Source organism: Psammomys obesus, unplaced genomic scaffold (genome assembly GCF_907164565.1).
Source record: "Psammomys obesus unplaced genomic scaffold, mPsaObe1.curated_primary_1811, whole genome shotgun sequence".
Classification (NCBI taxonomy): domain Eukaryota; kingdom Metazoa; phylum Chordata; class Mammalia; order Rodentia; family Muridae; genus Psammomys; species Psammomys obesus.
Genome location: NW_026585698.1, coordinates 3,816,712 through 3,839,114, shown reverse-complemented (window position 1 = coordinate 3,839,114; position 22,403 = coordinate 3,816,712). Strand labels below are relative to the sequence as shown.

General features: G+C 39.4%; 1 protein-coding gene across 1 annotated transcript in view; it reads right to left on the bottom strand.

Moving 5' to 3' along the window:
• Positions 1–22,403, bottom strand: part of Ctnna3 (catenin alpha 3) — a 1,637,506-nt gene that overhangs the window by 794,118 nt on the left and 820,985 nt on the right. Inside the window, exons 7-8 of the mRNA XM_055598913.1 lie at positions 18,853–18,933; positions 9,821–9,973 (exon numbers count right to left, since the gene is read on the bottom strand). Of these exons, the coding sequence (XP_055454888.1) occupies positions 9,821–9,973; positions 18,853–18,933 (234 nt within the window). The remainder of the gene's footprint in view (positions 1–9,820; positions 9,974–18,852; positions 18,934–22,403) is intronic.

Here is a 22,403-nt window from a genome sequence, read left to right as displayed (position 1 = left end):
TTTTTTTTTTTTTTTTTTCTGATAAGTCAGGTGAAAACAATACAAGCAAGACTTTAAACATAAGCTTCAGTGTTCAGAAGAGTGTATGGCACCAAAAGGGCAGCGGGGGTATGATGAGTTGGGTGAGTGAGTGAATGAATGAATGAATGAATGAATGAACGAAGGAATGATGATATCCCTTGCTTTCAGTTCATTTTCTATCGAGAATTGTGTTGTCCAAGGCTGTGGAGAGATCTCTGGAAAGTGCTTCTTGCACAGGTATGAGGAGCTAAGTCCTGATTTTCAGAACCCATGTAAAAATCCAGCGGGACAATAGGCTCAAATATTTGAACACTTGGTCACCAGTTGGTGATGCTGTTCAGGAAGGTTATGAAGGAGAAAGTGTTAGCTTGGGGTGGGCTTTGAGAGACCCTGGCCCTCACCGCACTTCCAGTCTGTTGTACTCTCTCTGCCTCGTACTTAATATGTGGCCTCTCTGCTTCTTGCTATAGCTGCCTGCTGCCATGGGTCTTGTCCATACGGACTCTCCCACTGTAGCAGTAAGACAAAATGAACTCTCCCTTCCTTCAGTTGCCTTCATCATGGTACTTTGTCACAGTGACAGAAAAGTAACAAACACCAACAGCAACCTCTGGCTTAACCACACACAGACTCACACACACACACACACACTCAGTCACTGCTGAATACATAGCCACTGAGCAGTTAAAATACACCTACTCTAAATTAAGAGTTTAAAGTATACCTCAGATTGTTATAAGCATAAAAAATGATAAAATGTCTAATTAATGACTCTTACGCAATTGGTGGCTGAAATGATAATATTGTGGGCATGTTGCGTTTAGTGAAATACATTAAAATTAGTTTAACCTGTCTCTTTTTTATTTCTACATTTTGCTAGTGTAACTACTAAAATTTCAAGCCCATAATTGCTTTCTATTTCTGTTGGTCAGCATGTATCTAGAGCCATTAAATCTTGGGCTGCTTGCTTCTCTGTTCCAACTTCCTTATTAAAACAATTGTTATTCATTCTCTTTTGAGTTATCATAATGAGTTAGGCTTTAAATGCAGGTTTTTTGTTAAATGCAAATCTATGCTTGGAAGGTTAGAATCAGTCATTAATGGTTAGAAATTTTTTGTTCAGATACAAAATACTCCATCTCTAAATAAAAAGCCATGGTTTGCTTTCACATCTTTAATGGTGAGAAGACGCTCCTTTTCACCAAGTCTATCACACAATCCAGTGTTGCAAGATGAGACCAATTGGCAACCAAGTATTCAAGGCTGTTCATCGCCTGCCCTGATTTCATTCTGTGCTCCTGCAGACATTTCCGTCCAGTTCTCATCTCAGCTGCATTCTGTAACACAGGACTCCGGGAACAGCTGCATTTGTGCTGTCATCTCCCATGCGGAATTCTGCTTCCCCAGAATGCACTCTTGCACACTATTCACGATTCAAGTGGACTACCACTATGCACATTCTTCCCGCCCCATAGTGGTTGCCCTCTCCTCTAAATTCCAAACCACAAACATTCCACCTCAACATTATTCTGAAAAGTATCTGCTCTCCACCATAGGATAGTTTTGCACCGCGGATGCAAAGACAAGTGGAAAATTGAAGTAAAAAAAAAAAGTTCAAATGTGAAAAGAGCTCTGTGCACCCAGGTCAGCCTTTAAAACACCATGTTTAGCCACAAGAAGCTTCCTAATCCACCGAGTGGCAGCCAGCCTGCGTGCTGTGTGCCTTCTCATCGAGGGCATATCTGACTCAGCTGTCGCATCCATTCCACACCAAAACAGGAGAGTTTCCAAGACATTCTCTGAGAACAGTTGTTGCTTTGTGTACAAGCATAAGTATGGGTTTATTTTTTGTCTTTTTTATTTGGGGTGCTTTTTTCCAAGGGAGAGAAGGAGGATGCACAAGATGGGCCTCCAAAAGCTGTGTTTATTTATAATCGAACATATCCTTATTTGATAACAGATGATCAATTAAAGTGAAGTGTTAAACGCGAACAGCATTCTGTCAGAATGCAGAGCTGTGAGGAGAGCTGACAGCAGTCAGAACTTCTTGCAAGCAGCAGGAGCCCCTCTCGAGCCCCCTCTCTTGGCACTGTGGCTTCGCTAAATCGGGCTCGCCATTTTTGCAAGTGGGAACAATCAGCCTTGTAGGTAGTAGGGAAGTATTATAATTAAACGTCCACCCACTTTTTCCTTTTTGATGAAAGGCTCCCATGAAACATACTAAAATAGGGTGCATCAAGAGAGATGAATTTTTGATGAGTCAAAGCACTGAGGAAGCTGGCATTTTACAGAAAGAAACTACCCAGATTCACAGAAAGTTCTCAGTCCTGTATCATTAACAGTAACATATTTAATGGTAATTAATATAGTGAAACTCATGGGGCCAGTCCAGGCCATCATTATTTTAATTAGCAGCAGTGGTAAGGCTCAGTATGAAGGAATTTGCCAAGAACAAATTTTAATATGGCTAAAATGTCAGCTGGGTGTAGTGGTACAAATTGTAATCTCAGCACTGGTAAGGCAGAGGCAGACAGACCAGTGCAAGTTTGAGGCTGCCCTGTGTTACACAGCATCTCTTTGGTCATCCGGGGTTACTAACTGCCCCCAAAGGGGAAAAAAAAGATAAAAATGAATTACATAATAGGAATCACAATAAACAATCTATCTATTCAGTGTAATGGCATTCCTCTGAGAGCTGTTAAGTCACCAGATGAAAGATAGACAGGGAATTTTTTTTTTTTTTTGGAGGGAGACAAGAGCTTTAAGATGTTATTTATTTATCACAAACTCCTGAAAAAAAAATTCCTGAGCAGACGGTTTGTGTCTGTTCTTTATAATTAATGACAAAGGCATTTACTGATACTGCATTATTAAGGGATTTTTAAAAATACGCATGGGAAGGGTTGAAGAGAAGGCTCAGCCTGTAAGAGTATTCAATTCCCAGCACCAGCATGTGGTCGCTCACAATCCCCTGGGTCTGTAATGCCAAGGGGCCTGACTCTCTCTTCTGGCTCCATTCAGGCACTACACTCAAATACACAAATTCCCGCACAGGAACAGGTATGTACATAGAGACATAATTAAAAATAAAATTTAGAAAATAAACACCCATGTGCAACAAAGTCATGGAGCACTCTGCTTCATCAACGAGCCCAGATAGCGTCCTAAGTTTGATCATTACAATTTCCATTCATCAACTCTGAGGAAGAAAGGGAACTTAGTGTCATAAGGTTTCCCTTCCTTTAGGAGGGACTGGACACTTGCTGTAGAGCAATTGCTGTTCAAGGAGGCAAAAACAACACAGACAAAACCCTTACTATATAGATAATTATATTAAGATAAAATTCATATTCTCAATAAATATTATTAGTGGAAGAATGAAGTATTAATGTTCCAACTCATCACTGGGGTGACATCAAAGAACTTGAGATCACGATTCAATAACTACATTTGTTATCGATGGCAAAATATTACATGAAGATAACTTTTAAAATGCCACCCTGTTGACTGTTTTCATGGTTTCTTGTTATCATCAGTACCAAGACTCTAGTGCCAAGATACAATAAGTAGCCTGACATTCCAAGTAGGAAAAGCTCAGCGTTTTGTTTACTCAAAGTAAGATGTGATTATCAGGCAGTTATGGGTTTTCCTTCTACTGGCTTTGTCTGGGAATTACTTAACATCCTTCCATTGTATCTAACTATGTAATGCACAGAAAACTGTAGCGTGGCTCTACTGAAGAATACGAGTGTGCCTTTCCCACTCATTGGTCCCATTGCCAGTCACTTAAGTTTTTCCTCTCTCTCTCTCTCTCTCTGAAAGGACTGGATCTAGGCCCCCTACACATAATACCCGATAGGCAACTTGGTCTTTTGTGGGGCCCCTAGTAACGAGGGTAGGGACTCTCTTTGACATAGACTCTGTTGTATGATCCCTGGTGGGACTCCCTCGCCAGGCCACCCTGGAATAGGATGTGCTCAGTCCTGTGGAGACTTGAAGTGCTGAGGTGGATTAGCAGTGGGAGGCTTTCTTGGGGGGGGGTGAGAAAAAAAGAAGAGGGCAAAAGGTTGGGAGAGGAGCATGGGAACAACGATTGGGAGATTGGTATGTAAAGTGAAAAACTGAATAAAAAAGTTAAGAGTTAAAAAAAAATTCACACAGATATTTTGGCCATGATTTTCCCATCCCCCAACTTCTCTCAGATTCCCCCACCTCCTTACCTATCTATCTTTATGTTATTTTTCTATTTCTCCTTAAAAAGCAATGGAAATAAAAACAAACAAAAGAGCAAACAACAACAACAAAAGCTCACAAAGGGACCCAAAATATGCAAGCAGAAGACCAATAAGACAAAAAAACAAATGTCAAAACTAGGCAAATGAGACAAAACGTCTACAAAACCACCACTGAGTTTATTATGTATTGGGCCAACTACTCCTGAGCATGGGACCTACTTGGGTTTGGTTGGTGTTCTCAGTGCGGGGCCACTGGAAATAAATAGCTTCTTGTTTAGTGGTGAAAGCCTATTTCTTCACTCAATATTCATGGCTCCTGGATAGCCTCTTCTGTGCTTTGTCTTCAGTTCCTCCCCCCCCCGCCCCCGCCTTTCTTTAAGTTTAGCCATTATTTACAAAGTTCCTTTCACAATACAAAGTTTTTCTTGGGCCATCTGATAGGAATTTTTTTTTTTAATGGGCTTGCTTCTCCCATTGTGGTCTGATTTCAAGGAGTTCACTGATTTTAGATTTCTCTGACAAATATAGCTGAGGTCTGAAGACCTAGATCTGTTGAAAATAGCTTTTCTCCAAGTCATTTAGAACTTAAGGCTCCCTGCCCTGCTATATCAAATGGCCCAGCTTGGGAATAAGATGGGTATATGGGAATGTCAGTGTGGGGTGCTGGGAGAGAGGAAGGGGGACTGGTGAGCTACCTACACAAGGAAAACTCAATGTCTTTTGAACCTGATGTAATTAAGCTTTGTTATTTCTCAGGATTCTCACAAGGCCCTGTGTCTCTGTTCTTACAGTAAATTGGCAACAGTTTTCTCTTTAGTTTTCATTAGGTGGCTGTAGTTTTCAAAACAAAAGTTTCCCTGCAAGATAAAAGAGGAAGTGGTTTTCAAAAGGAAAATGTATAAGCAGTTATATTTTTTAAAAAACAAAAACTTTTTGTTTGCGCATTTCTTAGGAAACTACAAATCTCTGAGTTGACAAAAACAATTAGGAGAGACTTTTAAAAAATGAACTTTTCTAAACTTCTTCTAGAGATAAAGCAAATGGAAGGGGCCAAGTGTGTGCCACTTTTTAAACTAAATTTTTAAATACAAAGCAATTACATAACAAGAAAAGAAGGGAGAGTTTGAACAGAGGTCCTGGAGTAAGTGGGCAATGCTTTCTCAGAAAGAGCATCTTAGAGCCACGTGTAGGGCACCATTCTACAAATTCTTGGTCAAGGATTCTCCAGAGGACTCCAGAACCAGTTAAAATGCTAAGAACAAATGACTGTGAGCACATGAAGTCAAGGCTCAGGGAACCTTCGGAAAGAGAGGCTGGAAAGGGAGCAAGAGCCTGAGGCTAGGGAGGAGTGCTATGAAATGCTGTTTCCTGCACATGACATGGCCATGGTACTCACAAACTCATTACAGCTGTGATCATGCTGTCTTGTGGTCAGTAGGGACGGTCAACAGTCCAGAAGGCAGGGGGTTAGCGGTGATTGATTCAGGAGGGGGATGTGTTAAATGGTGTGCAGGCAAGTAAGGGAGGAGTTAGGGGTGTATACGATAAAGATATAAGGTGTACATGTATAAAATTGTCAAAGGATAAATAAAACATACTCCTAAAATGAAAAAATAGAACAGAAGGGTAAAGCAGATGATGTGGCCCTTGGAGTCATGCAGTAGATGAAAGGCAGCCACCCAAGTTCGGCTGATCCCTTTGCTAAGCAGAGTCACCCCTCTGGCTTAGTTCTCTCCCTCGATCTGTGTCACTCCTTTAACCGAAAGAGTACAGTAGAAGTGAGTGGCAATTTCTGGGCGTAAGCAGTAAGAGGAAGGTAGATTCCGTTTCCTGCTTCTTGTTCACCTTTGCTGAGGCAGGATAGAAAAGACAAGGAAAACTAAGCCGTGAGAAAGGAAAGAGCCCATCACTCCTTCCTGGTAGAGGTCTCTCCTGGCTTGAAAGCCAAGGATTTCAACACAGTTGACTAATCACCCATAATATCTATTCTTCCCTTACTAAGAAAATAAAAAAAAAAACAAGGTATGAGCCACATTAATGATAAAAATATATGTGTTGGCTGTGGAGATGGCTCAGTGGACCAAACTTTTATTATGCTATCATGAGGATCTGAGTTCAGAAGCCCAGTACCCGCCTAAAGCCAGTCTGTAACCTCAGCACTCCTATGACAAGATGGGAGGCAGGATATATGACTTTAACACCAGCAGTCAGGAATTCAAAGCCACCCTGGCCTACAAAGCAAATTCAGGACACCCAGGGCTACACAGAGAAACCCTGTCTTGAAAAACAAAATAACAACAACAAAAAGACAAAGAAAAACCAAACAACATGAAATATACCTGAGCCAGTAAAATGGAAGAAGAGAACTGATCTTGGCAAATTGTTCTCTGACCTTCACATGCATGTCATGACAGGAACATGTCTACAGAGATATTCCCTACACACACATACATACAAATAACTATAATAAAAATAAAATATCCAAAAGCTTTAGTTTTCCCTCTTAAACTTAGATATAGATTGTATCTTTTCAATAATGTAACTTCAAAAGTCACAAAAGCCATCTCCTAGGTTTTTAAGAATTCACCTCTCTGGAGTGTGGGGGTTATTGCTGACTGTCTCTTCTTCCTTACAAACCTGATTTTGACTTCCTACCAACTCACCGCAATTTCTTCTCTGTGCTGTAAACCAAGATCTCACCTTCAGTAGAAATCTCCCCACAGACCTCCTCCGGACTAATGGTGATGTGTTTTATCCGCCAATGCCACTGCTTTTGTGACCCTCTTAGAACCTAAAACCTCTTCTGGGAGAATGTCAGGCCACAGGGAAAGGCTATGTTTTATCTCTTTTCAAAAATGTCAATGTCTCTGTTGATAGATAACATACATGGGAATGGAAACAGGCATTTTCTGTGTTCAACTGGGACAAATGTTTGGTAGACTCCATCCCAGATAACATATGAAAATGACAAGTTACAAAGAAATCCTAAATAAGAACAACCTCCCTCCCAGTTAAAATGAAGGAGTGGTTATAGCAGATAGTTGCTTTAAGCTAATAAGTTTAGGAACTATCTGCACAGTAAAAACTCACTGAAATGGAAAGTGACTTAGACCAGAATGCCCCTGCAACACTAGAATGGGAAGGGAACGAAGGGAACACAGGCACTACTACAAACCTCCATAATCACTTTATTCTGTGTTAAGGGGATATTCAGATTTAAATAAAACCCATTCTCAGTCTCCCAATAGCTCATAATTCCAAATGCTTTTACTCTTTAATGTTCACATGAAATAGGGAATTCTCAAAATCCTTGAACAGTAAAACGAATTTCTTAAAGCTCCATCCGCAAAGAGTGAACTCGCATTTTGTTAAAATATTAAGGTAATATTCATAGATATTCTTAAAGGCAGTATTTTAGCAATATGACATAAAAGGAAGCATTAGAAAAACACAGTTGAAGAAACTCTAGATTAAAGTACAGTAAAAATAATTTTTAAATTGTGAGATTATTCAGAAATTTTTAAACCTCCGTAAGGAGTCATCCATAAAACTTTCAATAAAGTTGTTTGGTGGGGGATGGGAGGCTGTCTAGAAAAACAGGGCCTATTAAAGGATGTAGCTGAATCCTCCTGACAGCTGCTCCAGCTGACAGTCAAGAATTCTAGTACAATTAACTCGAGGTGGTCGAGTTATCTATCTATCTATCTATCTATCTATCTATCTATCTATCTATCTATCTATCTATCTATCTGTTTTTCAAGACAAGGTTTCTCTGTGTAGCCCTGGCTGTCCAGAAACTTGCATGTGTCTCTGGCCCCACCTACTGCGTTTTTACAGTTTGTCCAGGGCGTCGTTTTCCAGTAAGCAGTATAAAGCCGTTATTTTCATAGAAAGATTAAACTGAGATATTGGAATAAAAAGATATTATCAACAGAAACCAAACTTTACTTTCAAAGTATATCATAAAACTAACCTGCCCTATTATGCAGTGTGACTTCACCCCAGAAACCCATTCTTAGGTGGATGGTTCGCAGTCGCCAGGGACTGAACTCAGTTTGGCACCTCTTTGTAAAACCTGCTGCCACTAGTAAATACGTGAGCATCAGTAATAAGTACTTGAGGAAAGAGCATGTGAAAGATTAAACAGAGCCGTATCAGCAATAGGTCACTGAAAATGTTCACTAAAAACTGTAGATCTGAATTCAGCACCAACACTAACTAGGCTAGGTTGGCTTTGATATCTTTATTTCCAGTAAATATTCCTTGGAATAACAACACTTGCACTCTCTCACAGAGATTTTTAAAAAATTCAAAGGGAACTTCTAAGCCAGAGGTGAGGTATGACATGGCCTTAGCAATCATTTTCTAACTATGGAGACTAAAGTCAAGCAGGAGTGTTAACAGAAAAAAAAAAAAAAATGCTAGCTATGTTGGAATTTGTTCCATATATTTACATTAAAGGTGCTAAAAAAAACCTTCTGTGTTACTATGATTCTGAGTTATGATTATTTTTCTCACAATTTAGGCAATAACCCCATTTTTCTGCAGAGCTCTTGACTATGTAAGAAGAGGTGGTAGTCAAATGTTTAATCGCAAGTATGGAAGGGGCACAGAGGATTCTAACAGACACTAGTCACAATATCTGGTACAAAAGTTGTATTAGCAACCACCTTTATAGGCAGGTGGGTCTTGGTGAGGCTAGGAGCCCAGGTCTACGGAATACATTCTAGCCAAGGAGACATAGCGAGATACATTTACATAAAACAAAAGCTGATACAGACGCACTGCTAAGCTGCAGCCAAGAATAAGCCATGGTAAAATGCAGCTCCCACTTCTGGTCACTGGTTCTTAGCCTTGTGAGCACTGTTGCCTGAAGAAAATCTTCCACTCAGATTCTCTGCTTTACTGAGCTGTTTGATACCCGTGACGCAACAGGTTCCACACCTTGACTCTTGGGAGTCTGTTATCTACGACCCTTCAAAATTCTGTTAGCAATCTTCCATCCTGCTCTTAAAACCATGGGGTCATGGTCATACCTGCAGCTGCTAAGAGGAAGGAATTATGATTTGTCATCTTCCCTCCTTCCACTCCACTCTCCCTACTTAATTTTTCATGGAGCTCTCAAAGTCTGCTGCCTTGTTTTTTATTTTGTATCATATAGTATGTTGTTCTAAAAAGCAGGAGGAAAGGACCCATGAAATCTAGACAATAAAACACGTAGCGTGGAGTATCTGATAAATTAAAGCTAGGATGGTAAGAAAATATTTATCAGGACAGAACTATTTATTTAGCTTGTTCTGTTGTATAGTGCCACTAAAATGGGATATTTAAAATTGAAACAACGGTGAGCACAATTTCACAGGCCTTTATAAATAAATTGCTTCCCTTCGAGCCACTGAAGGGTAGCTCACACCATTTGACTCATATACTTCCATATTACCTGGGACCAACTCTGCAGCATTAATAATGTTGTCATTTTCTTATATGACAAGAATTCAGCTGCAAATGGAGAAGAGAACCTTGCCTTCCTGGATTTGAAGTGGCTGCAGCTGTAGCACGCTTACCTCCACAAGCCTGCCTGTGTGCTCATGAAATATCGCAGAATATTCTTTGATTTCATTTTCTCGGCCATTCTTAGCAGCTTCAATGAGAACCAGGAGTGGAACTGTTGTGTCCAAGAAAGAATCCGATATGTGATCTATAATAGCCTTGCGGAGCTGAGAAGACGAAAAAAAAATTCCTTTTATTTCCAAGAAAAAGTTCATACTATTTTCTAGTCTTATGATCTCAATGGTTCTAAAAGCTGTTGTACATTTCTTAAGTACTCTTTAACAACCATAATACATGGCATAGTATGTGAAAATCCTTTATAAGCACAATGAACAAAATATTCAAGATAAAAACAATCAGGTAACCAGGCAGGGTGGCACATGCCTGTAATCCCAGCATTTGGGGAGGCAGAGGCAGGCAGATCTCTGTGATCTGGTCACAGAGTGGTCCTGGACAGCCAGGGCTACACAGAAAAACCCTATCTTGAAAAGACCTTAACAAACAAACAATGATAATAATAAATTATAATAATAATAATCAGGCAACAATTCCCTGGTTCCCAAAAGCCACTTATTTTTCTTATATTACATTTAGAAATATAATTCAAATTGTAAGTGATAATTAAATATTTCTCCATTGAGAAATTACATGATTAGATTGTTCAGCATGTATACAAATAAAAATGCATATATTATATTTTAATAATTACAAATAATAAAATACTTTCTTACTTATTGAAAGAATTGATGATACATTTTGATTAGCTAAATTGTAGACTTCATGGTAATTAAAGTAAGTAGATCACTAGTTTCCATCAGATGATAAAAGATTAATAGAGCAAGAAGAATAAATGAGTTTCATGTCCAATTCTCTCCATTTGCATTAATTGTTCTTGCCCTCATACCTTAAGTTATTAAACAACTGTAACATTCTGCCACAATTAGTTCTTTTAAATTAAATTACATGGATGCTTATAAATGACATCAGGTAATTGCTGTACTCAGCAGAAACATCATCCTGAAATTAAAAATCGCACTGAAAATTAATTTATTGTATTTCTAATACTGAGACTACAATATCTTGGTGTATTTTAATAAACAACATCAATGGTTACAAATGAGGCCTAAGGCTTTTCAGATCAACCTGATCATTTAGTGCAATAACCTCTCTCTCTATAAAAAAAATAAATAAAAAGACAAGGATCAGATAGAAAATTTATAATTGCCTTGTGAGGATTATATCTTAGGGTTGAGAATTTCTAGTAGTATCATTTCAAGGTCCAGAATGATAGAACTTCATTTGTACACAGCAGTATCTTGATAGTAACATAGCTCAGTGGCAGAACACTTGCCTTCCATTCTGAGGCCAAAGATTCAACTGTCAGCACTTCAGAAAAAATAGAAAAAAAAAATGTGTTGTCTCCCTATAATAATTATAGGACGATAAATCCATGGGATCTATCAGCTTCTTGTAGGGAAACACCTCTGCTCTGTTGGTAGAGCTAGCGCAGAAATGCTATGAGGTTTTCTACCTCCCAGCAACATCAGGAAGATCCTCACTGAAATGTTCTGCTCATTACTAGCAACAAATTAATATTTACCAGGTACCTGACAGGGGGTGGAAGGTCAGAGGTCTGGAAGCAAGGTGATGGCCATAAATGAGTGAGTGGTGTGTTCGTAGGTAATGAGGAATGGAACAGAGAAGTTAGGGGCACAGGGCAGGGCACAGGCTGTGTATGTTTCAGGATTGTAAGGGAAATGTATCAACGGTCTCAGAGAAGGGGAGAATTTTTAGTGACAGCCCCCTGACCCATTCTTTTCTGGAACTTCATCTAGGAAGGTCAGAATCTGGGAGTTAGCTCAAGCAAATTATGCAGATAGAACCTTGATTATGCACACAGTGAGGAGACATTGAAGAGTGCGTTTGGAATCACCGCCACAGGAAGAATAGGGCTTTAAGAGGCTGAGAGCAAGCTAAAACTAGAATACCAATTACAGAAACTAAAAGAAAAATTTTAAATAAATCTCAATGTCATGACTCTCCAAACATGTGTATCCTACCAAATAGTTGTCATCACCATCACGGTGGGCTTGTATAATCTTCTTTTGCAGCTGGCCAATTCCATTCAATGAGACAATGCTGAACAGCATTTCAAGAGGTAGGTACTATGAGACCAGTGAAGATAGAAATGTATGACCCCATATAATCTAGTAGAGGGGTGTGAGGCAACTAAAAAAGCCCAGGAAAATGGAATACATACATGCATAAATGTATATATATATGTATATATATATATATATGTTTTATATATATATATATTAACTTAAAAAAACTGAACTTATAAAACAGATAGTCTGTAGAGTTTGACCTCATGACAGTAGTTGGTGAACAAAGCAAGTTTTATATGAAATTAGATATAAAAACCCTACCACTAATTCTTTAAGAGTGATTGGGAAATTGACTAGTAATTGATTAGCAATTTGGCTGTGAGGTGAAGTAAGATTTACTATTAGCTACTATGAAATGCATGCTTAAAAATAAGCTGTTCTTTTTTTTTTATCTCATGACAGAGGAATGCATCAGAAATCTGTAACTTGTGGCGTGAAGTCTTTAAGGGTAAGCATGATTTTCTTCCAGAAAGCATTTTAACACAGGCAAATATCAACCTGCAGAGTTAAATGTCCCATAGTTTTCACCAAAGTCTCTGCCTGACTTGCTGAGTTCAAGCCCTTTCTCCTAATGCTCTTGACTATGGTAAGAGGTGACACTGCACGACATATCCTCTAGATCTGCCTGCAATTTTATCTCTTGCCACAGTTCTAGGTCCTCTGAGGACATCCTATGCTTCTTGTTATTCAGCCTCAGCTCCCATTCTAAGTCTCCACTAGATTCTCACATAGAGTAAGACCTTAGCTTGCAAGTTCTAAAGAACCCACATCCACAGGAGCAACCATAGCAGTTGCAAGAGCTCCTAGCTCTGGCTTTCATCATTGGCCAGACAACCTAAGGAGAAATTCTAGTTCACAGAAGTCCTCAGGCCCCTATTTCCTGTAGCTGCAGCTTCAACACCGTATCTCCTATTTCCTACCTTGCTTGGCAGTTACTAAAAGTTTATATTTGGAATCACCTCCCAAATCATCTCCCTGCACTGAAGTGTTGTACTAAGGTTTTGTTCTCATGGATGAGATCCCAGCTGGCACAGACCCTTCCTCTGTTGTTAATGGCTGGTCATTCCCAGCTGACAGTTTCCACATCTTCGTACACTCATCTTTGTAGACAATACTCTGTCACTTCTACTTTGCACATCATTGAAAGTAACTCTGCCATGCCTTACATTTTGCTGACCATGGGAAAAGAATTGTTAGGGGCTAATACTCTCCAGGTGAACAGGTCTAAACACAGAAAGATGGGGATGTTCCCTTAGGCAATTCTCTTCATTTGTCTTGCCATAGTCCTATGGGACATTCTCACTATCCACTGTCTATATCTGTACTAAGTAGTCTTAAACTTATTTATTTTCATACTGTCTTCCTACCCAGGGCCTCACTATATTTCTGTCACTTGGATGACATACAAAACTTGCTAAAGAAGACTCCAACATGCCAATTTTGACATAAAAGCCACGCTGCTAAAATTTGAAGTTAGTGAAAAGCCAATAGAAGTTGTGGGGTATGAATTTTCAGTAAACGCTTGCGGTCAAGCATGAATGATGTCAGAGCAAAAACCAAACTGTGGAGCTTTCTGTCTTTTTTCAGTGTAACTTAACAAAAGGTCCTGAGGCATCAATATTTCTATTTCCCACAATATAAGTGGTTTGGTATCAAAAATAAAATGTTTCTCTATGATCGAAATGCAAAACCGAAAGCTCTGTGTGGAAACTGAGAAAGTCTGCCATTGTCATCAAATGAGGGGACAGAAAGACTAAGTTGTGAGGGGGAAGATGCATGAGAAGATACAAAGGGAGTATTTCTGAAAATACTCCTCCTTCTAGAATCAGGAAAACGAATTTGCATATACAGATGCCATTTTAATTTTAATTTAGTAAGCAAAATATGATTTGGAAAAGTCGACCGATCAATAAGAACTCAGTGAAGTAACAATCTAGCATCCGGTCATGGTGCCAAATTCGTGCGACAGGGACCTATGAGAACTTAATATGCTGAGGATGACTGATAAAGAGCTAAGAATGGCTTCCCAGGGGTTTGCTTGTGCTACTGATGTGAGGAACGGAAGATGCCTCAGGCCAGGCAGTCAGACAATGCAATAATCACGCAGGTGGCTTCACTTCTTTTGTTTACTGTTGTCAGAAATCTATTTTCATTTATAGAGTACTTCATTACTTTAGCATCCATGAACTTTAATGCCTTGTCTTATTAAACAAGTGATACTGTTAATCTTCTCTTAGTAAAATCAAATATTTCATTCTTCAGGAGACAGTAGAAGTAGGATATATTTGGATGTTGTGATTTTAATGAAGTAAAGGTTAAAGGGAGTTAAAGGATTTAAAAAATAGTCTTCATTTACTGGAAGATAAATGAACAGATATGTAATTCTCCAGTAAATAATGGGAAGCCAGGTAAAATGATAAAAAATAAAATGTTGAAAATTTCATAAATAAGTAATGGAGAAAAAAATGATGACAATAAAATCAGTTTGTTTAATGCTAGGGGTTCTGAAAATGAATAGGCCATTTTCCTTGTCCCTTGGTGTGGTGATTATGCAGGTGGGCTTTTGTTATATTGTACCTGTGATAGAATCATGACTCCTCCACCATGTGAAGTTTAGCAAATTGATTCACTGGAGAATTGATAAAACATTATAGCTTATTTCTTATTTCAAGGATGAAATCAAACACAAAGAATACACTTGGTTAGGGAGTTCTGGAAATAGTCAGAAAATGAGAGATCTGATCATAATTATCATTGTAAAAGTCTGCAATCCATTGAGAAGAAAATTGTCTACAAAAGAAAAAAAACATTTGCAGAGCAGGAATAACTATTGGAAAAAGTTCACAAAAGGTTCTTGTATTTAAGTTCTCTTAGAAAATAATAATAATTCCTGCTGGAGAAAACAGCTAAGGTTTGCTGGGAGAAGTAGCATCCACACTATTTCTGATCTCTAGTGACTTAGATTAGAAGGGGAATGACAGGGAGTTCAGAAGGGGCAGAGCTCAAGATGCTGTGAGCAGTCTATCAATATGCTGAACATGACAAGCTGTGGAAGGATTGTTTGCTGAGAAGCAAGTAGATTCCTTTGTCAGATGCGGGTGAGTATATATCTGATCAGAGGAACTAAAGAGATAAGCAACACTGAGAACAAAAATGTGTGATCAAGTTACAGAGAGCTCAGAACACCGTGACCAGAATTTTGACTCTGTCCCTAGTAAAACAGGTGAGAGAGCCACAGAGCAGGAAAAAGTGAAAGCAGAAAAATGACTATGTCATGTGCTAGAACGTTCCATCTTCAAGCTCCACAATGTATAGTGTCTACTCTTTAGACATCCCTAAGGAATTTATGGCACTTCTTACAGACTCAATCATTCTCTGACCTAAAAGCTAAGACATTTCTATTACTGATGAAAAAGTAATGGTTATGAAATGGATAAGGATGGATGAGCAAAAAGAGAGGTTCTTGGGACGTTTTACTAAAAATAAAACCAGTTCTAGAACAGGAGATGATCATTAAATATTTCAAAGACAGCCTAAGAACAGGGCTTTGCTTTTATGAGAAAAGAACATATGTAAGGCACTTAGAATAAACTCTTAAACATTGAAACCATAAAAAAGATGAAGAGATTACTCATTTTGCTGTTTTCATTTTTTTTTTTCTGAGACATGGTGTCATGTATCCCAGGCTAGCTGTAAATTCATTTGTAGTAGAGGGTAACCTTATGCCTTTAATCACTCCTCTTGTGTTCAGATTTGACAGAGAAGTGTCACCATGTCCAGTGTAGAAGGTATTAGGGATCAACACCAGAGCTACAAGCATGCCAGGAGAGTACTCAGTGAAAAAGGCTACATTCCTAAACCTCAACTACATGCTTAAACTATATACCCAAAAGTACAGACTTCACAATGGTAAATGAAGTCATTTTGGTTATGAAGAACAGTTGGATAATGAGAATCCGAGCAGCTAAGAGTAGCCTTGAAGATGACATGTCTCCATGAAGACCGTTGCTCTTCATTCCATGCCTTTGCACACAGGCATGCTGCTTCTCCAAATGATAAAGAGCTCCTGCTTGACCCTTTATTTCAGAGTGAATTTTGTGGCTCTGTTTAACCTGTATGAAGCACAAGAAACCATATTCCTTGGCTTTGGATCTCAACTCCTAACCTGAGCCCCAGCTTGCTGGGTGGCGTTCTGCCACCATACCCAGTGGAGACTGTGTAGAAAGAGCCCTGCTGATACCCAGAATCACAGTGGCTCTTACTTATGGTGCTTAGTGAAAGAGGAAACGGAAACAAAAGTTACGCTGACCCGTAAAATCCTCAGAGCACAGCTGTTCTCTACAAACTGAAAAGGACTATGAGAAGGTATTAGCTGCCCCAATGTGGTGCACCACACCAGTGATGGTGAGAAGACAAGCCATGCGGATTACAAGGTAAATACAGGACAGCTGGGATATTTGAATTTGAAGTGCACATTAAAAAATATAATAAAAGTATGCCCCATTCTACATTTTGGAACATAGTTATATTAAGACATGCTTGTCGCTAACCGAAAATTTAAACTTAACTGGGCATGTGGGGCTGTGATTTGGTAAGTCTTTCAGTTCAGCATGCAAGAAATTGCTTTTTCTCAAGTCTTTGTGGAAAATACTAACTGTAAAGGCATGAATGTAGATTAGCGTTTTACGTGCAGCATTGCTGGTGGCAAACGAGATGGAAGAGACCAGGACAGGCCGAGCTGGCGTTGACAGTCATAAAGATGGCTCTCCTGAGCTCCAGGAAGAGCAGAATGGGTGGGAATGGAGAGGGAGGTCTGCGGGTGCAGCTGAGCTGAGCACGTGAAAAACTCCGGTTTCATACCTCGTACATCAGAAAAGAGTAAACCGGTGTGGCAGCAGATGCCTGTTGCCCCAGCTGTTAGGGACTTGGAAGCTCAGAGTTTTGAGGCCAACCTGGGATACAGGGGAGTCTTGTTCAAAAATGAGGGTGGGAGAAATCCTAGGGAAGACCGAAAATAAACCCATACAAGAAAGGGGAAGGCCAACTCTGAGGGTCCGCACTTCTGGGTCCTTGTCTAGGACCTTATTCAATGCCCCGGAACACACTGTGTGACTCTCTTATCTGTGCCCCAAAGGCACGGTGCTGGTGCGCTCCTTGGACTCTTGTACCCCATGATTCTAAGTGTTGACAGTGAAGAGAATTTCCATCAAGTCCCTAATGCTGAGAAAGCATGATTTTCACAGAATTTAAAATTCCGCTGTGACACAGTCTCACTGTCTGGAATCCTTCCTATTCTGTATCTGAGTCTACTTCTGAATTAAAATAAAGCTCAGCCGTTTCTCTAATTCTTCCCATTTAACTACAATAATATATAGCATTAAAGGCTTCTGGTTAAAAGCTTTTTCTCTGCTTTTATGAGTTAATGGTGAACACATTATAGCTGCCCATAAGAAAAAATCTGGTTATTAACAGTGGAAAGTATTCTAAAGCAAAGTCCTTCAAAATTGGCTAATTCGGGAGAGGGGGGGGGCAGGGATAGAAGTTAACTTGTGTCCTAACGTCCTAACACAGGCCTTCCCAACTGTTTAGTAAAATCCTTTCTGATCTGCCAAGCCTAGGGACTATCAAAAAAATGTCTCAACAGAAACTAATTTTTGGAGCAGCCACAAAACTTGTAGAAGGTGAATTGAAATCTTTGAATGTTCTCTGAATTAGGATGAGAAATTCAGTTTATACTTAGTTAACCATTGAGGTGATCGAATATCATTAACAAAGGTTGATGCTTCCTCATCACTGTTCATCACTGAAGGAAGTCAGGACAGGAGCTCAAGCAGGGCAGGAACCTAGATGCAGAGGCCACTGAGGAGTGCTGCTTAGTGGCTTGCTCACTGTGTTTTTCTCAGCCTGCTTTCTTAATAGAAGCCAGGACCAGCAGCCCAAGGGACTCTTTCTTCCCCACTGATCATTAATTTAAAAAGTGCCTTACCGGCTTGTCTGTTTACAGCCCAGATTTCTGGAGGCACTTGCTTAGTTGAAGTTCTCTCCTCTTACTGTGTCAAGCTGACATAAAATCCAACAGCACAATGCTGTCACAAAGTCTGTTTACCAACATCCCTAATCATTTAGTGTGCCATACAATCATGCTTATTGGTTTTATTTTGTGTGGAAGCGAATGTGCATATGTGTGTACATGTTCATTTGTACACAGGTAGGTGTGTGTATGTGTGTGGCATTGCATGTGAGGACAGAGGACCACTTCCAGCCGTCATTAATGAGGATGCATATACTTCTCTCTTATGACAGGGCCCTTCACCTATGAGTAGCTCATCAAGAAGTCGAGGATAGCTTGGCAGAGAGGCCCAGGAACCCACTTGTCACCATCTCTCCAGTACTTAGATTATTAGCCCCTTGCACCTCCCACCCCCCCCGACCCTGGCCGTTTTCCAAGAGTGTTCTATGGATTGAGATTGGGTCCTTTCACTTGCCCTTTACCAACCAAGCAATCTCTCCGGTCCAGCACTGTGCATTCACTTAACATCCAAAGCCCCATTTCACATCGTTAATTGCATTTCAGAGATTCAGAGAAGGACTGAGAGATGAAATCTATGCCCAAGAACTCACATCTTATGAGGACAGAGCCAAGATGCAAATGCAATTCTGCATGACATTAAGTCACACACTCCTTTTTTTTTTTTTTTTTTTTTTTTTTGCCTTCTGTTTGCCACAAAACATTTCAGGCATATTAAATATGAAAAGTGTAAGCTTGCTTTTCTGTTTCCTTGTTCTACAGTTTTTAAAGGTGAGAAACAAACAGTGTCACAATGAATGAAAGGTTCTTTTGCCTCTTGTTCCTGCCCAGTGCCTCACTTCTCTCTCACCTGTCTGCGGAGGTCTCTTGTCTTCTTGCTCATGTTGTCTATAGCAGCATTTAGGGTATTACTCTTTTCTGTTTTTCCAGTCTGCAAGGAAGCAAAACACTGACATAAGCAATGCTACCAAATTACTCTTTATCACTTAGCAATTTGCTTTCGAAATTTCCTGAAAATAACAGCTTGAAAATTTAAGAATAGTTTTCAAAACTGCTATGACAGTGCATATGATTCATGAGCACTTCACTGAAACTCCAAGTAGAACAGCGATTAAAGCGCACGTTATTTGCTTCTTTAAGCGCCTGTAATATTTCTGATACAGGGTTTGGTCCTATTCAATGGGGCAGTAGACAGAGCATTGTCTCCACGAAACTCTGATCTTCATTCTTAACAAGTCAGCTCCTTAACTGCTAAACATGCAATTAGCTTAAAAGCATTAGATGCCCAATTTGTCAACTTCTGTGGGAGTTTCTGAAGTCATTTTCTTAGTGTATTGTGTAAGTTATGCAGAGCCATATTGGAGTTTTGCTAAACACTAAATAAAATATGCAGTGTAAATTCATACAATTTGCAAAAGTTGACCACAATTTTAGCTGACAACATTCCAAGAACAAATTGTTTTAAGTGAGAACTGAATGCTGCTTTTGGCTCTTTAAGATAATTTGTGCAACACCTTTTCATTCTGTAAGAAGGACTGTTCTCTCTGTTACAGCCTTTAACCTAAGGCTTGGGCTTCTCAACACACAGAAAGTCACCTTGGTTGACATTTTCTATATAACATTGTTGTGGGAGACGACTGGGTTGGATCTAATCATACTTTCCCAGTGATACCTACTAGAAAAGAGATTGGAAAAAAAATCATTATGTGTTTCACCTCTAGGAAAGTTGCTGCTGCTTTTAAATTAATAAACTGCAAAAGGGCTCTGAGAGGAGACCTTGAAAATCAGCAGCCAGCCACTGAGCTGCCAGAATGGACTCCATGAAAGGAGACACTGAAGCATAGCACCGACAAGGCAGAACACCAAACACTCTCCCTAGAGGAAGCTCACAGAAAAACCCATACCTTCAGATAGAACGTCTTAACCACAATAAAAATCAAGATCACCTGTTGCACTCCCTCCTGGTTCTCCTGGTCTCCTGCCACCTTCTCAGAAACTGCTCTCTACAGTGCTGTACTCCCATCCCATCTCTCTCAACCAGCAGCTACAGGTGAGCACCTGTTCAAATCCTTGCTGTTCCTCGGCGGTTTCACAAAGAATTCCCTTAATGCCTGACACCCCGTGAAACAATTCTCCTATGGTCACAAGTAAGCCTGTTTCACTCTTTCCCTGTTTCACTGGCATTTCTCAACATGCTCATTTCATCCCTGTGCCTTCTCGATGCCCTTACAATAATCACTTGCAAGGGTGTTATTGAACAGATTGATGAGTGCATAAATTAACAACGTCAAGGTGCAACACATTTTAATTAGGGCTCCATAACAACCAGAAAAGGTAATTATGAACTTAGAGTGTACTGTTCAGCCCAAAGACACAACTAAATAACAATTCGGCCGTCAATGGTATCCGTGATATGCAGTTATACATATCTTTTTTTTTTTTTTTTTTTTGTCAGCATCAGGTGTGAAATAATGGCCGTCGCTTGAGAGCATGCAGTGTTTGCAGATGCTTGCTATCCAAGGACATATGTCTACTAGGTTCGGTGAAGACATCGACAGTGCCTAATGAATAACAGCAGAGACTGTCTGCTGGCCTCTGCATGTACATACACACACACACACGCACACACACAGAGATATTTTAATTTTAAAAGAGTATAAAATATGTGTATGAGAGAAACTGTCCATAGTAAAAGAAGAGGGGAGTGAAGAAAATCATAGTAAGAGATATTGGCGTTGGATCATTTAACTGAGAAAAAAGAGATTTCTCAATACCAAAGAGAATGTACTCAAATGAAACGTGTGATTACTTGAACATCTGTGTGTAAGCAGTCTTCATATTAGCAATGGAGAGTTGTGAAGCATTAATTCCGGGATTCATATGCCAATGACATAAACATATCTACAATGGGCCTAAATAGAATTTCTAATTTTACCTATAGAGTCTAGCCTTTATGCTCTAGCTTTATGCATTATTAGCTCTTGCTTATATCTTTTTCCATTTCATGAAGGCAGAGATCACCCCAAATTGGCAGGAGTTAGGACAAAGAGTTCCCCATGCCCTCTCACTCCCTGCCCTGGCTTCAGGAATAATATGAGAGACTCCTGTTGTGTTGGCTGTGAAAACTCGCAAGCTTCTATGCTGCAATTCATCAGAACAAGTAAAAGATATCAGCCTTCCTAGACCCAGCAGCACACACACACAAAGCTTTAATAAAGGGTGACGGGAGGTGACAGCATGAGAGGATTCAATAAGGACTTTAAAGACTAGTTCCTAATTTCCACCCAGAGCTTAACCCTACTTTAAAATATTTCATTAGGTCAAAGTCACTTTGTTCCCTAGGTAATAATAAATAGAACCTAATACTATAGAAATTATTAAATTTCCTTTTTTATTCCTTCCTTTTATCTCCCATCCTCAATATCTTTCTTCTTTCTCGCCCCCACGTTTTTACTAGGTTCTTGCTCTATTTATCCAGATTTATTTGGCTCCACTTGAGCTGCTTTATACCTCTTTATTCCTTTTGCATGGCATAAAAATAAATAAAGCAAGGAGAAATAGCCCTGTCCTGTTTAAAAGCACCTCATTCCTTCTGTTTTCAAAGCCTTAACAAATCTTCAAGCAATGAGTGAGAACTAGAGGCAAGTTCTATTCCCTAAGATGAGAAACAGATAGGGCAGGATATTAAAACACAGCCATAGATAACAGTCAGGACCTGCCTTTCCTCAAGTGCTCAGAAAAGAAGATTCCCCCTTAAAGAATCCTTGACAAGGTCCATCATTAAGTCAGCACCGCCCTGGTAATGGAAAAGAAATGACTTTCAGAGCTCATCAGTGAGAGAGATACTTAGAAAACATGGCATGGATCAGCACTGTATAAAGAAAACCACACATGCTCATCAGTAAAAAATAAAATAAAATAAACACTTCCCATTAGAAAAGACTTTGGGGAAGAAAACAATCCTGAGCACCATTTTATTTAATGAAATATCATTAGAATTATTTTGTGCATTATATAGTCTCAATGTCATCCATTGTATATAAGTACCTGTATATAATCTTGACTATGAACCTTTCCATCAATATTCTATGTCACTAACCATAGTTATTGTCCCATGGTATCCTTAGAGCGGTCTTTGAAAATGAGCACATGAATTAACTATCTTTGATTTAACCTAACCTGAGTGTACCTGTTTCCTACAGGAACTGAGCCTGGGGAAATTTCTAACGCCACATTATTCAATAAGTAGTAACTACTTGTCATACAGAGCCCTTAATTTAAATACAAACCAAAATTACATAACATGAAATTATGATTTCCTCAGTGCCTCAGTTTGAAGTACTAAGTGTATAAGTGTGTGTGTGTGTGTGTGTGTGTGTGTGTGTGTGTGTGTGTGTGTGT